This window comes from Rhinoderma darwinii, chromosome 9 (genome assembly GCF_050947455.1).
Source record: "Rhinoderma darwinii isolate aRhiDar2 chromosome 9, aRhiDar2.hap1, whole genome shotgun sequence".
In the NCBI taxonomy this organism is placed as follows: domain Eukaryota; kingdom Metazoa; phylum Chordata; class Amphibia; order Anura; family Rhinodermatidae; genus Rhinoderma; species Rhinoderma darwinii.
The window spans coordinates 37594425-37611075 of NC_134695.1; the positions used below are offsets into that span (position 1 = coordinate 37594425).

The 16651-nt window shown below is 47.1% G+C and overlaps 1 protein-coding gene across 3 annotated transcripts in view; it reads right to left on the reverse strand.

Moving 5' to 3' along the window:
* Positions 1 to 10689: 10689 nt before the first annotated feature.
* LOC142660710 (uncharacterized) overlaps positions 10690 to 16651 on the reverse strand; it is a 50024-nt gene continuing 44062 nt past the window's right edge. For 2 of the 3 annotated variants that reach the window (XM_075837510.1, XM_075837508.1), the window contains 3 exons: positions 13892 to 14086; positions 11989 to 12126; positions 10690 to 11043 (listed from right to left, as the gene is read on the reverse strand). In XM_075837510.1, coding sequence (XP_075693625.1) covers positions 10982 to 11043; positions 11989 to 12126; positions 13892 to 14086 — 395 coding nt within the window. In that variant the 3' untranslated portion in view covers positions 10690 to 10981. Of the gene's footprint in view, positions 11102 to 11988; positions 12127 to 13891; positions 14087 to 16651 lie in introns of all 3 variants that reach the window. The other variant, XM_075837509.1, reaches the window with a different exon arrangement.

A 16651-nucleotide genomic window follows, 5' to 3' on the forward strand; every position in this document is an offset into this window, starting at 1 on the left:
TGTTGAGAAGGAGTGCGAGTAGTCAGCCCTGCGCCTTTGAGAACTACAGAGTCCAGCGACAGCCCTGCGCCTGTGAGAACTAGAGAGCCCAGCGACAGCCCTGCACCTGTGAGAACTGCAGAGTCCAGCGACAGCCCTGCACCTGTGAGAATTAGAGCCCAGCGACAGCCCTGCGCCTGTGAGAACTAGAGAGCCCAGCGACAGCACTGCGCCTGTGAGGACTGCAGAGTCCAGCTACAGCCCTGCACCTCCTGTGAGAACTGCAGAGTCCAGCGACAGCCCTGCACCTGTGAGAACTAGAGAGCCCAGCGACAGCACTGCACCTGTGAGAACTGCAGAGTCCAGCGACAGCCCTGCACCTGTGAGAACTGCAGAGTCCAGCGACAGCCCTGCACCTGTGAGAACTGCAGAGTCCAGCGACAGCCCTGCGCCTGTGAGAACTCGAGTCCAGCGACAGCCCTGCACCTGTTAGAACTAGAGTCCAGCAACAGCCCTGCACCTGTGAGAACTAGAGTCCAGCGACAGCCCTGCACCTGTGAAAACTACACAGCCCAGCGACAGCCCTGCACCTGTGAAAACTACACAGCCCAGCGACAGCCCTGCACCTGTGAGGACTACAGAACCCAGCGACAGCCCTGCACCTGTGAGGACTACAGAGCCCAGCGACAGCCCTGCACCTGTGAGGACTACAGAGCCCAGCGACAGCCCTGCACCTGTGAGAACTACAGAGACCAGCGACAGCCCTGCACCTGTGAGAACTACAGAGCCCAGCGACAGCCCTGAGCCTGTGAGAACTAGAGCCCAGCGACAGCCCTGCACCTGTGAGAACTACAGAGCCCAGCGACAGCCCTGCACCTGTGAGAACTAGGGCCCAGCGACAGCCCTGCACCTGTAAGAACTAGAGCCCAGCGACAGCCCTGCACCTGTGAGAACTAGAGCCCAGCGACAGCCCTGCGCCTGTGAGAACTACAGAGCCCAGAGACAGCCCTGCACCTGTGAGAACTACAGAGCCCAGCGACAGCCCTGCGCCTGTGAGAACTAGAGTCCAGCGACAGCCCTGCGCCTGTGAGAACTAGAGTCCAGCGATAGCCCTGCGCCTGTGAAAACTAGAGCCCAGCACCTGTGAGGACTACAGAGCCCAGCGACAGCCCTGCACCTGTGAGAACTACAGAGCCCAGCGACAGCCCTGCACCTGTGAGAACTAGAGCCCAGCGACAGCCCTGCACCTGTGAGAGCTACAGAGCCCAGCGACAGCCCTGCACCTGTGAGAACTAGAGCCCAGCGACAGCCCTGCACCTGTGAGAGCTACAGAGCTCAGCGACAGCCCTGCACCTGTGAGAACTAGAGCCCAGCGACAGCCCTGCACCTGTGAAAACTAGAGCCCAGCACCTGTGAGGACTACAGAGCCCAGCGACAGCCCTGCACCTGTGAGAACTACAGAGCCCAGCGACAGCCCTGCACCTGTGAGAACTAGGGCCCAGCGACAGCCCTGCACCTGTGAGAACTAGAGCCCAGCGACAGCCCTGCGCCTGTGAGAACTACAGAGCCCAGAGACAGCCCTGCACCTGTGAGAACTACAGAGCCCAGCGACAGCCCTGCGCCTGTGAGAACTAGAGTCCAGCGACAGCCCTGCGCCTGTGAGAACTAGAGTCCAGCGACAGCCCTGCGCCTGTGAAAACTAGAGCCCAGCACCTGTGAGGACTACAGAGCCCAGCGACAGCCCTGCACCTGTGAGAACTACAGAGCCCAGCGACAGCCCTGCACCTGTGAGAACTAGAGCCCAGCGACAGCCCTGCACCTGTGAGAGCTACAGAGCCCAGCGACAGCCCTGCACCTGTGAGAACTAGAGCCCAGCGACAGCCCTGCACCTGTGAGAGCTACAGAGCCCAGCGACAGCCCTGCACCTGTGAGAACTAGAGCCCAGCACCTGTGAGGACTACAGAGCCCAGCGACAGCCCTGCACCTGTGAGAACTACAGAGCCCAGCGACAGCCCTGCACCTGTGAGAACTAGGGCCCAGCGACAGCCCTGCACCTGTGAGAACTAGAGCCCAGCGACAGCCCTGCGCCTGTGAGAACTACAGAGTCCAGCGACAGCCCTGCGCCTGTGAAAACTAGAGCCCAGCACCTGTGAGGACTACAGAGCCCAGCGACAGCCCTGCACCTGTGAGAACTACAGAGCCCAGCGACAGCCCTGCACCTGTGAGAGCTACAGAGCCCAGCGACAGCCCTGCACCTGTGAGAGCTACAGAGCCCAGCGACAGCCCTGCACCTGTGAGAGCTACAGAGCCCAGCGACAGCCCTGCACCTGTGAGAACTAGAGCCCAGCGACAGCCCTGCACCTGTGAGAACTAGAGCCCAGCGACAGCCCTGCACCTGTGAGAACTACAGAGCCCAGAGACAGCCCTGCACCTGTGAGCACTACAGAGCCCAGCGACAGCCCTGCGCCTGTGAGAACTAGAGCCCAGCGACAGCCCTGCACCTGTGAGAACTAGAGCCCAGCGACAGCCCTGAGCCTGTGAGAACTAGAGCCCAGCGACAGCCCTGAGCCTGTGAGAACTACAGAGCCCAGCGACAGCCCTGCACCTGTGAGAACTACAGTGCCCAGAGACAGCCCTGCGCCTGTGAGAACTAGAGCCCAGCGACAGCCCTGCACCTGTTAGAACTAGAGTCCAGCGACAGCCCTGCGCCTGTGAGAACTAGAGTCCAGCGACAGCCCTGCACCTGTGAAAACTAGAGCCCAGCACCTATGAGGAGAACTACAGAGCCCAGCGACAGCCCTGCACCTGTGAGGAGAACTACAGAGCCCAGCGACAGCCCTGCACCTGTGAGAACTACAGAGCCCAGCGACAGCCGTGCACCTGTGAGAACTACAGAGCCCAGCGACAGCCCTGCGCCTGTGAGAACTAGAGTCCAGCGACAGTCCTGCACCTGTGAGATCTAGAGCCCAGCGACAGCCCTGCACCTGTGAGGAGAACTAGAGCCCAGCGACAGCCCTGCACCTGTGAGAACTAGAGTCCAGCGACAGTCCTGCACCTGTGAGATCTAGAGCCCAGCGACAGCCCTGCACCTGTGAGAACTAGAGCCCAGCGACAGCCCTGCACCTGTGAGAACTAGAGCCCAGCGACAGCCCTGCACCTGTGAGAACTAGAGCCCAGCGACAGCCCTGCACCTGTGAGAACTAGAGCCTAGCGACAGCCCTGCACCTGTGAGAACTAAAGAGCCCAGCGACAGCCCTGCACCTGTGAGGAGAACTAAAGAGCCCAGCGACAGCCCTGCACCTGTGAGGAGAACTACAGAGCCCAGCGACAGCCCTGCACCTGTGAGAACTACAGAGCCCAGCGACAGCCCTGCACCTGAGAACTAGAGCCCAGCGACAGCCCTGCGCCTGTGAGGAGAACTACAGAGCCCAGCGACAGCCCTGCACCTGAGAACTAGAGCCCAGCGACAGCCCTGCGCCTGTGAGAACTAGAGCCCAGCGACAGCCCTGCACCTGTGAGAACTAGAGCCCAGCGACAGCCCTGCACCTGTGAGAACTAGAGCCCAGCGACAGCCCTGCACCTGTGAGAACTAGAGCCCAGCGACAGCCCTGCACCTGTGAGAACTAGAGCCCAGCGACAGCACTGCGCCTGTGAGAACTAGAGCCTAGCGACAGCCCTGCACCTGTGAGAACTAAAGAGCCCAGCGACAGCCCTGCACCTGTGAGAACTAAAGAGCCCAGCGACAGCCCTGCACCTGTGAGAACTAGAGCCCAGCGACAGCATTTTCGCTTGTAAGGAGAACTACAGAGCCCAGCTACAGCCCTGAGCCTGTGAGAACTACAGAGCCCAGCTACAGCCCTGAGCCTTTAAGTAGTTTTGTGTGAAAAGTAGTTAAAGAGGCTCTGTCACCAGATTTTGCAACCCCTATCTGCTATTGCAGCAGATAGGCGCTGCAATGTAGATTACAGTAACGTTTTTATTTTAAAAAAACGAGCATTTGTGGCCAAGTTATGACCATTTTTGTAGTTATACAAATGAGGCTTGCAAAAGTCCAAGTGGGTGTGTTTAAAAGTAAAAGTCCAAGTGGGCGTGTATTAGGTGCGTACATCGGGGCGTTTTTAATACTTTTACTAGCTGGGCGCTCTGATGAGAAGTATCATCCACTTCTCTTCAGAACGCCCAGCTTCTGGCAGTGCAGACACAGCCGTGTTCTCGAGAGATCACGCTGTGACGTCACTCACAGGCCCTGCATCGTGTCAGACGAGCGAGGACACTGGCACCAGAAGCTACAGTTGATTCTGCAGCAGCATCAGCGTTTGCAGGTAAGTAGCTACATCGACTTACCTGCTAACGCCGATGCTGTTGCAGAATCAACTGAAGCCTCTGAGAACTAGAGCCCAGCGACAGCCCTGCGCCTGTGAGAACTACAGAGCCCAGCGACAGCCCTGCACCTGTGAGAACTACAGAGCCCAGAGACAGCCCTGCGCCTGTGAGAACTAGAGCCCAGCGACAGCCCTGCACCTGTTAGAACTAGAGTCCAGCGACAGCCCTGCGCCTGTGAGAACTAGAGTCCAGCGACAGTCCTGCACCTGTGAGATCTAGAGCCCAGCGACAGCCCTGCACCTGTGAGGAGAACTAGAGCCCAGCGACAGCCCTGCACCTGTGAGAACTAGAGCCCAGCGACAGCCCTGCACCTGTGAGAACTAGAGCCCAGCGACAGCCCTGCACCTGTGAGAACTAGAGCCCACCAGAGGCTTCAGTTGATTCTGCAACAGCATCGGCGTTAGCAGGTAAGTCGATGTAGCTACTTACCTGCAAACGCTGATGCTGCTGCAGAATCAACTGTAGCCTCTGGTGCCGGTGTCCTCGCTCGTCTGACACGATGCAGGACCTGTGAGTGACGTCACAGCGTGATCTCTCGAGAACACGGCTGTGTCTGCACTGCCAGAAGCTGGGCGTTCTGAAGAGAAGTGGATGATACTTCTCATCAGAGCGCCCAGCTAGTAAAAGTATTAAAAACACCCCGATGTACGCACATAATACACGCCCAGTTGGACTTTTACTTTTAAACACACCCACTTGGACTTTTGCAAGCCTCATTTGCATAACTACAAAAATGGCCATAACTTGGCCAAAAATGCTCGTTTTTTAAAAATAAAAACGTTACTGTAATCTACATTGCAGCGCCGATCTGCTGCAATAGCAGATAGGGGTTGCAAAATCTGGTGACAGAGCCTCTTTAACCCCTTAAGGACGCAGCCTAGTTTGGGCCTTAAGGCTCAGAGCCCATTTTTCAAATCTGACATATTTCACTTTATGTGGTAATAACGTCGGAATGCTTAAACCTATCCAAGCGATTCTGAGATTGTTTTCTCGTGACACATTGGGCTTCATGTTCGTGGTAAAATTTGGTCGATATATTCAGTCTTTATTTGAGAAAAATTGCAAAATTTACAGAAAATTTTGAAAAAATAGCATTTTTCAGAATTTAAATGCATCTGCTTGAAAAACAGACGGTTATACCACCCAAAATAGTTACTAGTTCACATTTCCCATATGTCTACTTTAGATTGGCATCGTTTTTTGAACATTATTTTATTTTTCTTGGACGTTACAAGGCTTAGAACATAAACAGCAATTTCTCATATTTAAGAAAATTTCAAAAGCCTTTTTTTTAAGGTACCTGTTCAGTTCTGAAGTGGCTTTGAGGGGCCTATGTATTAGAAACCGCCATAAAGCACCCCATTTTAAAAACTAGACCCCTCAAAGTATTCAAAACAGCATTTAGAAAGTTTTTTAACCCTTCAGGCATTTCACAGGAATTAAAGCAAAGTGGAGGTGAAATTTGCAAATTTCGTTTTTCTTTCTGAATTTCAATTTTATTCTATTTTTTTTCTGTAACAAAGAAGGTTTTACCAGAGAAATACTACTAAATATGTATTGTCCAGATTCTGCAGTTTTTAGAAATGTCCCACATGTGGCTCTACTGCGCTCGTGGACTAAAACACAAGCCCCAGAAGCAAAGAAGCACCTAGTGCATTTTGGTGGTGCTTTTTTATTAGCATATATTTTAGGCAGCATGCCAGGTTTGGAGAGGTGTTGAGGTGCCAAAACAGTAGGTTATCCCCCAAAACTGACCCCATTTTGGAAACTGCACCCCTCAAGGAATTAATTTATGGTTATTGTTACCATTTTGACTCCGTAGTTTTTTCACAGCGCGTATTTGAATTGGGCTGTGAAATTAAAAGAATGACAATTTTTCCAATAAGATGTCATTTTTGATCAGAATTTCTTATTTTCACAGGGAACAAAATGCCCCATTTTGTTGCCCAATTTGTCCTGAGTGCGGCAATACCCCATTTGTGGTGATAAACTGCTGTTTGGGCCCATGGGAGGGCTCAGAAGGAAAGGAGCGCTATGTGTTTGTTGGAGTCCAGATTTTGCTGGATTGGTTTTCGGGTGCCATGTCGCATTTGCAGAGCCCCAGAGGTATCAAAGCAATGGAAACCCACCAAAAGTGACCCCATTTTGGAAACAAAACCCCTCAAGGAATTTATTTATGGGTGTTGTGACCATTTAGACCCCACAGTTTTTTCACAGAACTTATTTGAATTGGGCTTTGAATTTAAAAAAAAAAACTTTTTTCCACTAAGAGGTAGTTTTGGCTCAAAATTTCTTATTTTCACAAGGAATAAAATACCGCATTTTGTTGCCCAATTTGTCCTGAGTGTGGAAATACCCTATTTGTGGTGATAAACTGCCGTTTGGGCCCATGGGAGGGCTCAGAAGGAAAGGACCACCATGTGGCCTACTGGGAATTTTCTGGTGCTAAGTCGTGTGTGCAGAAGCCCCTGAGGTATCAGTACAGTTGAAACCCCCGAGAAGTGACCCCGTTTTAAAAACGACACCCCTTAAGGAATTCATCTAGAGGTGTAGTGAGCATTTTGACCCCACAGGTATTGTGTAAAAGATAATGCGCAGCAGATGGTGCAGAGTGAGATTTGCAATTTTCTATATATATATGCCATGTCAGTGTCCGATATATTGTGCCCAGCATGTGCCACCGGAGACATACACCCCATAAACTGTAATGTGGGCTCTCCCGGATACGGCAATACCCTACATGTGGCTGTTATTAGCTGCCTGGGCACACGGCAGGACTCAGAAGGAAAGGACCACCATTTGGCCTACTGGAGCTTTTCTGGTGCTAAGTCTTGTACGCAGAAGCCCCTAAGGTACCAGTACAGTTGAAACCCCCAAGAAGTGACCCTGTTTTAAAATCTACACCCCTTAAGGCATTCATCTAGAGGTGTAGTGAGCATTTTGACCCCACAGGTATTGTGTAAAAGATAATGTGCAGCAGTTGGTGCAGAGTGAAATTTGCAATTTTCTATACATATATGCCAATTCAGAGTCCGATATATTGTGCCCAGCATGCGCCACCGGAGATATACACCTCATAAACTGTAATGTTGGCTCTCCCGGGTACGGCAATACCCTACATGTGGCTGTTATCAGCTGCCTGGGCACACAGCAGGGCTCAGAGGGGAAAGATGAGGAGGGGTAAGCTGTGCGAAGTGGATCAGAGCGAGTAAAACTGGGGTAAATTAAAAATAAAGGGATGGATGATAAATTTTAAAACACTCTTTCATACAGAGCTCTGGTTTTTCGGGACACGCGTCACATTGATATATTGTGTCCTTCCTTATCCCCCTCTTATAGCAGACTCTGCACCTCTTTTGACTTTTTCCCTTCTTGCCAGTTTGGGGAACTTCTCCTAAAAAGTGTTGCCCTGGTACGATGCTTGTGGCCTCGCTTCCAGAAGTACTGTGAGGCTTCAGGACTTGATCTGACAAGTCCACCCCTCCCATGTACCAATTGTAGTCCAGGATGCAGTCTGGTTTGGGGGTCTCTGTACTGGTACCTCGTACAGGTACATGGGTACTGGTGTGGCATCTCCTTGGTCTTGTACTTGACACACAATATGTTGCTGCTAGATTGTGCCCTGCTCTCACCCCTTCTGAGCGTTTGCCCTGCAGAGTCTTAGGGAGGCCTCTCAGATTTCTTCTAGCAGTGCCGCATGCCGCAGGATTTCTGGGAGTGAGGCAGTTGAAGAGCGGGACGCTGGTATAAAAATTATCCAGGTAGAGGTGGTAACCCTGGTCCAGCTGTGGGTGCACCAAATCCCACACAATTTTTGTATTAACTCCCAGTAAGGGGGGGCATTCTGGGGGCTGAGTACTGGTGTCCTTCCCTTTATATATCCTAAATTTGTAGGTATACCCTGATGCACTCACACAGCTTACACATCTTCACGCCATACCTTGCTCTCTTACCCGGAAGGTACTGGCGGAATTGAAGCCTCCCTTTCAAATGTACCAGGGATTCATCTATAGAAATACACTTCTCGGGGGTGAATGCTGGGAAAACCGGGCACTGAAATGGTCTAATAGGGGTCTCCGTTTATACAAACGGTCAAAACTGGGGTCATCTCGGGGTGGGCACGGCTCATTATGAGTATAATGTAAGAAGCGAAGTATTGCCTCATTTTTATTTTATTCTTTAGTTTCCAGCTCAGTTCTGAAGTTGCTTTGAGGGGCCCATATATTAGACACCCCTATCAAACACCCCATTTCAGAAACTAGACCCCTCAAAGTATTCACAACAGCATTTAAAAAGTTTATTAACACTTTAGGTGTTTCACAGGAATTTAGAGCAAAGTAGAAGTGACATTTAATTAATTTAATTTATTAGGCACCATGTCAGGTTTTAAGAGGTCTTGTGGTGCTAAAACAGTGGAAACCCCCCAAAAGTGACCCCTTTTTGGAAACTAGAGACCTTGAGGAATCCATTGTAGTTTTCTTGGGGTGCATGCGACTTTTTGATCAGTTTTTATTCTATTTTTAGGTGGCGTGGTGACTAAAAAAACAGCAATTTTACTATTGTTTTTTATTCTATTTTTTTTTACAGCGTTCACCGTGCGCTATAAATGACATATTCACTTTATTCTGCTGGGCGATACGATTACGGCGATACCAGATGTTTATAGTTTTATTTTATGTCTTATGGCGTTTGCACAATAAAATACGTTTTGTAAACAATCATTCACTTTTTGTGTTACCTTATTCTAAGAGCCAGAACGTTTTTATTTTTCCATCAGGAAAGTCGTGCGAGGACTTATTTTTTGCGTAACGAACTGTAGTTTCGATCAGTACCATTTTTAGGTACATGCGACTTTTTGATCTCTTTTTATTCCATTTTTTGGGAGGTGAAGTGACCAAACAATTGTGATTGTGGTACGGTTTATTATTATTTTCTCTTACGGCGTTCACCGCGCGGGATAAATAATGACATCGTTTTGTAGTTCAGGACGTTACGGACGCGGCGATACCAATTATGTATAGTTTATTTGTTTATTTATATATTTTTATTAATAATAAAGAACTGATAAGGGAAAAAGGGGGACTTTTACTTTTATTACTTTTAAATCTTTTATTTTCTTATTTTTACACAACTTTTTTTTACTTTTTCACACTTTTTTTACTTTGTCCCACTAGGGGACATGAGAGCAGGAGGCTCTGATCGCTATTCTAATACACTGCTCTACATACGTAGTGCAGTGTATTAGAGCTGTCAGCTGTTCGCTGACAGCAAGCATAGTGGGTCCTGACTTTGTCGGGACAGTGCACTAGGCTTCCGTCGATGGCGTAGCCAGAGTCCATTGTTAGGATTCTGGTTGCCATAGTAGCCATCACGGCCCGCTATCGTGTAGCAGGCCGGCGATGGCAGCTTAACCCCTAAGAAGCCGCGATCGCTATTGAACGCGGCTTCTAAGGGGTTAATCGGCGGGGACCACCGCGATCGGTCCCTGCACACTAAGCTGTGATAGCCTGCTGTCAGAAACAGCAGTTATCACAGCTCAAGCACGCGCCGTGTTTACTCAGGTCAGTAATAGTACTGACCTGAGCGCGAACGTTCTACTTAGCAGGACGTACTATTACTGACCTGAGCGCGAAGGGGTTAAGGCCCTATTTAGATCATGTTTCTGCCACAGGTTTATTGTTTATGTTGAAAAAGCTCCAGACATACAGGATAAACGTGTCCTAAGGGCTCTATTAGCCCAACATAGGCCAAAAAAGTGCCAGTTTGGCCTCTGTCGGGCTGATATATGTCGGTATACCCTATTTTTGAAGAATAGAATAACGTAGACTATGCTAATCCATCCTGTGGGATCCTGCAACAAAACTATATACCGAGCAGTATACATATTTTTAACATGGGATAATTCTATGTGTGACGGATGCCATTTGTTACAGGTATACGTTAAACATATACGTCGGGAAGTTTCAGTGACAAATATTAGAGTGAAATCTTTGCACTCTGCTTGGGGGGGTGAGAAGGGGTCGGAGCTGTATACCCTAGTATGCCTATATAGTGGGATACAATGCAGCCTTTCATAAGAGGTATAGACTACTCCCCGTGTACCTTAGACAGAAGACAATAACGGAATGTGAAGGGGGCCTAAACCTTCATAGTTTAGTAATAAAAGGCATAGGTTCATGACATACTTGTGCTGTATTTACTTTTCTTTACCCACTAACAATCCCTGCTTACTGGAAAGCTGAGCAGGATTAGATCGAGACAGTCGAGAACTTTTCCTTCTGAATATAAAGTATAAGCTTTTTTGTATGTGATACAAACTCAACAACATTTTGTAAAACAAAAATTTTATTCTCTTCCAAGAAAAATTCATGAGGGGGAAAAAAAAAATACAAACAAAGTAGTTCTCTTGGCGGCCTGCATTGCACTTGAAATTGACTTTCTGCTTTCCAATCAGTAACAAGCTAAGGAGGAACCGTATATATATCACATCATAAAAAAAAAATCCTTTAGGAATGTAGGGGACTTTACAAATATCACAATCCTGCTGCACTGCTCTAATACTGAATTACAAGTACAACTGGGTATACAATAGATACTGACAGGAGTAGATCTTCCATCCTTACTTCAGCAAAGGTTTGGGCTTTGTCGGCCAGAGAAGTGAAGAGGTGTTCACGGATACAGCTGTCCGGAGAGGAAACACGACGCATATGGTTAGATCAGTATGATGCGCGTCCCTGGACTATAATCCCACAAGTTTATTTTACCGCAAAGTAAATGAGACCAACAGGGTTATGAGAAATGCAGTACAACTCTCGCCATCCCTCCTAATGCTTTAATAATTTACTAGATATCGCTATTGATATCCAGAGCAATTGTTTACAATCTTAACTAGGACGTGCAGAATCAGAACATCACAAAATGTAACTTACATCATCATAATATACCAGATATATACACAGGCACATGTCCTCGCACTAACCAACATTGTCGAGGTTGCCATGAAGACTAACTAGTCGTTAACTTTCATAAATCTGATGTGATCAGTTTATTTTGGGAGGATACTTCTATAAAAATAAAAAATAAAAGAGTCTATAGCAGACCACCACTTTAAGGCCCTGTTTCCATGGAGTTTTTTTTCAGGCGCAAAAATCTGCCTCAAAATTCCTTCAGGAATTTTGAGGTAGATTTTGACCTGCCTGAACTCTCTTTGCCGGTTGCGGCCATTGAGAGCCGCGTTCAAAAAATGCAGCGAAAACTGCTTTCTCTGCCTCCTATTGATGTCAATGGGAAGTCAGAGAAGGAAACGCCTGAAGAAAGGTGATGACGCTTCTTTTCTTCTCTTCCCATTGAAATCAACGAGAGGTGTTTTCGGACATTTTTTGGCACGGTTTCCGCATCAAAAAACTCTGTGCAAACTAGCCCTAAGCTATCCATGACTATGTAATATAATATAATAGACTAAAAATAGTGCCCGAATAATAAAAATAAGCATGGTAAAAAAAAGTAGTGACTTGACCTACCAATCACTATTACGATCAGCACCTATACAATATCCAAATGTTTAGAACCATATTGAGGTTCTTTGTAATAAAATTAATAGTATAGTGTCATGTGAATAATACTTACATGGGGTTGGAAGCAGACCAGGTTTGTCCCCTAGCAATGGACGTTTTGCAGGTGAGTGAGGTGGAAACCCAAGTAGTGGTGGTCTTTTAGGAGGCATCGCCAAAAGAGGTGGAGGTTTACCTTTTGGAGTAGACATTCCTAACAATAGAGAAGACAATTAGATGCAATTAGACAAGAGCCACAAAACAGAGAAAATACAGAATATGCTTAATTAATAGTTTCTAGACATTACATGTAACACATGGATAGCACAAAAAAGGAGGAGGATTCAGAAGTCACATTGGGCTCCAGTATCACACACATAGTAAAAAAACAAAAACACTATTTTATTACGTTAGGACACAAGGTTATAAAAAGATGTTGATTGAAAGAAACCAAATTTGATGTATTGGTGTGTATATATTACATGCTCAGCCTATACCACAACTCGCTTTTAATTATCTATAGAAAAAAAAAATGAAATCGGAAAAAAAAAAAGAAAAAAAAAAGGGACTATAATTTAGGCGATCGTAAGAATCATGCAGGTTGAAGACGAAAAACTAAAGAAAACGTGTTACAGGAGACCTTTCTATGAACCGTTGGGCACCTTGTTATGCAAGACCAACTGTGTGCCAGTCCAGTAAGGCTCTATTAACACAGTGTTTGGGCACTATGTTCCTCATGCACATTTAGGCGAGATTCACACGACCGGGTCGTTCCCGAGCCCGAGTGTCGGCCAGTAAAATCGGCCATTTTGCCCGGCCGGTTTGCATTTAGTTTTGCATCCGTGCCGGGCCGGGCAGATCCGGACAGTGACATCAGCGGCAACTCCTGAAGGGGATTCCGCTTCAGGAGTTTCCCCTGATGTCACTGCCCAGATATGGACAGAGACATCAAGCGCTCTGTCCAGGAGCGGAATCCCCGAAAACACGGGGATTCCGCTCCTTCAAGGAGCTAAAGTGCGGCTAGCACATAGCAGAGCGGGGAGATACCTCCCCGCTCTGCTATAGTGGCGTCGCTACAGTAGCAGCAGCCGCAGCAGCTACTAGCGGCGCCATCGAAGGTGTCGCCGGGCCAGGGTGCTTTTCAAGCAGGGGAAGGGAGCCAGCGCAGCGCTCCCTTCCACCTGCTGTACACCCCGGCCCTGCCACACAGTGTACAGCGATGCCATTCGTCAGAATGGCATCAACTCCTCCTCCTCACATGCACTCTGCACTGTGAGGAGGAGGAGATAGAGCGCAAGCTCCGGAAAACCCGGCCATCACTCGGAACACATCCCGGTGATTGCCGTGTATTACCCGGCCCCATAGACTTCTATGGGAGCCGGGCGGCCGGGTACCCGTGCGAAGATAGAGCATGTCCTATTTTTTGACGGCCGGTTTTTCCGGCCGTCAAAAAATCGGTCGTGTGAATAGCCCCATTAGGGGTCTATTATTCCTAATGCAGCCAGGTGCCGGACGATTTATGAACGGCCGGCACCCGGCCGGGAAACCCTGCCGTGTGAATGAGGCCTTAATGATTACTGGCAAATGTTTGCCCGAGACGTTTGCACCTGTATACCAATAGTATGTGTCTGCCATTAACTCCGATTGTAAGAAAATGTACAACGTGCAGTATAGATTTTGTGTGGGATCCACTTGAATTGGATCGATCAAAAAAAACAGTATGAAGCCGTGATTATGTGAAATAAAAGGACAAAGCGACACTTGTGGGTACATCACAACATACATCGGATTCTTTATTTCCCCTATTCAAACATACAGCGCTGATGTAGCCCACAAAGCGGTGTTAATAGAGCCTTGCTTACTTTTACTTTGTACTGCTTTGGAGCTTCTTTCTTGGGAGTAACAAGCAGCATTAGTCTACCTGTAGTTTGTTACAGATTCTATACACTGTACACCAATAAAAAAAGAAAAATGCCAACCTGGTGTTGGGAGAAGTCCAGTGGAGGGTCGGTCACGCAGGAGAGATGGTTTCCCGATTGCCATTAGTGGAGTCCTGCCTGGGGTAGGGAGGAGTGGTGGAGGCTTGGCCAGAGCATCAGGAGAACCAATTGTTGGCATATTAGTTTCATACACAGGACTGATGCCATCTTCTGTGTGATCGCTCTTCTTAAAGCCTAAATACAAAAACAAACGGATTAAAAGGATTCAGATCAATATTAAAAATTAACTCCGAAAAAGTGCAAAAAATATTTTTCCAACGCCATTTTTTAATGCCACAGCGATTGCATAGAAGCCCCCCCCCCCCAGCAACAATCATCACAGATCTATAGGGAAACCAGTCAGTAAGTGTTTATTGAACCTGCAGCGCCACCACATATAAAATCGAGCATTGCACAGTCCTCGATGGGTTGTCTGTGTGATGCAGGACAGGTCCTCTAGCACAGAAGACTCTCTTTGTAGTCACTCTCCACTCTGACCAAAAGATGAGGATCCTGAACAAAGGACACCCCCCGTAACTCAAAATGACCTAAAAATGGGGGTTCAAAACTAAAAAACCCCTTTAACTCACAGGGAACCAAAAAGTAAAACATTGCCAGAATTTATGGGAACTGATGGGGAAACAGAGGGGGTCACTTTTGCTCCCTTGGATTAAAGGGCTGAAATGGGGCTGGACTGGTTGGGAAGAGGGTGAAGAACGGTTATAAGATGCGGGCCCTGGTAGCGAGTAGAGGTAAAGGCCATTCCCTAGTACCTATTCTGCATGGTTTTGTGATATAGATTTAGATTTATTTAATCATCCATTCAGAATTACATAAACAAAACTTTAGATTAAATGTGAAAAAAAAGTATGTTCATGTTGTGTATTTATCTGCTCACCCTCCATATTCTAAGCGAATGCTTCATAATTTTCAAATCTATATTGGCCGGTCAGCGGAGACTGTCATTTTAGCTACTTTCATATTCTAGATAGGATCGTTGGGGCAGATGTTCTACATTATTTTGTTTGAATATTGGTAGTCCAGTAAAAGGTATTAGAGATTAAAAGTGCTCAATTATATAATGCTTAAATCCTGCCCGCTTGTGGCTACAGAGGATTGCCAACATCTGGCAGAGACAGATGCTGAGCAGCAATATTACAAATTGTTGCCTTTAAAAGGTGCATCCACTATATCTTTTTTTTATTATTTAACCTCTCATATCACATTTAAAATAAGAAAAATAAACAAATAGTTATGCTACACCATGAATGTTGTCTATTATGTATTTAAATGGAAACCAGTCAGCTCAAATACCCCCTGAACCAATCCAGCAATCACAAACGTGCTCCTAAAGCTACATTCACACGAGCGTGTCCGATATACGTCCGTAAAAAAAACTCATTGTATTTAATGTCCGTGTGCCATCAGTGTGCGTTGCGTATTGGCATCAGTGTGCTTTGCATGTGGAATGCGTTTTTTCACATCCGTGCAAGCACATTTTTTATTTTTATTTTTTTAATTCTCTGCATTCCTTACCAACTAATGCATGAAACACGGACAGCACAGGGACCACATCCGTGTGCTGTCCGTGTTTCACGCATTAGTTGGTAAGGAATGCAGAGAATTAAAAAAAAATAAAAAAAAATGGTGGTTTTCTCGCACCCATAGACTTCAATGGGCGACGAGGTGCACAAAAACACACCAATTAAGGACATGCAGTGAGTTTCACATAAAGGACACACGCTGTGTGAAAACTCATGCGTATGTGAATAGCTCCATTGAAATGGATGGGTCCGTGTGCAACGGACAGCACACAGACTAGTATTACGCTAGTCTGAATGAGCCCTAAGACATCCTTCATTTACACAAATAACAAAGTATAATCTTTACCTGCACCATATGCAAATAAGTGGAGAAGTGTCCACTGGGCTTTGCTGCAAGAAAGAAGAGTCCAATGTTTTCAGCGCTAAACCCACCAAGTAGAACGCTAAGGCTGGGCCTAGACTTTTGTTAGGTAGTGAGCGATAAATCGCTGTCCATAGGAATTCATTAGGCTAGAGCGAAACACACAGAATTTTTCTCACCACAAAAACATCTCTGGCATCGCGGTGATAAATCGATGTTCATAGGAATGCATTGAGTAGCTTGAAAAACTCTTCAAAATTGCTCCTAACAAAAAATCCCTGCATGTAGTGATAAAAATCGCTGGTAAATCTATTGAAGGGACTGATATTAAAGAGATTTTCAGCTACTCAATGCATTCCTATGGACAGCGATTTATTACAGCGATTTTTGTAGTGAGATAATTAGCTGTAGCCTATTACTATGGACAGTGATTTATTGCTCCCTACAAAACAAAAATCTAGGTCAGCCAAAGGCTCCATGCACACGACCGTATTTTTCATCCATCCGTAAATAGGGTCTGTAAATACGGTCCGTAGTGCATCCTTATTTACGGATACACAAATAAACAGGGAGGAATCTAGGGTAATCCCCTGGCAATTACGGAAGCGCCCATAGACTTCTATGGGAAGTTCATGCCGTAATTACGGACAAAAAAAAAAGGACATGTTCTATCATTTCTACGACACGGGCACTCATCCTTAAAAATTCTGAAAGGTGTCTGTAGCCCATAGAAATGAATGGGTACGTAATTACGGATGAAGATTACGGTCATGTGCATGGGGCCAAAGTCATATCAAGCAGGCGGTGTAGCCAGACACAGGCTCCTCAATCAAGTTTTACTAGGCGGAGTTAGCA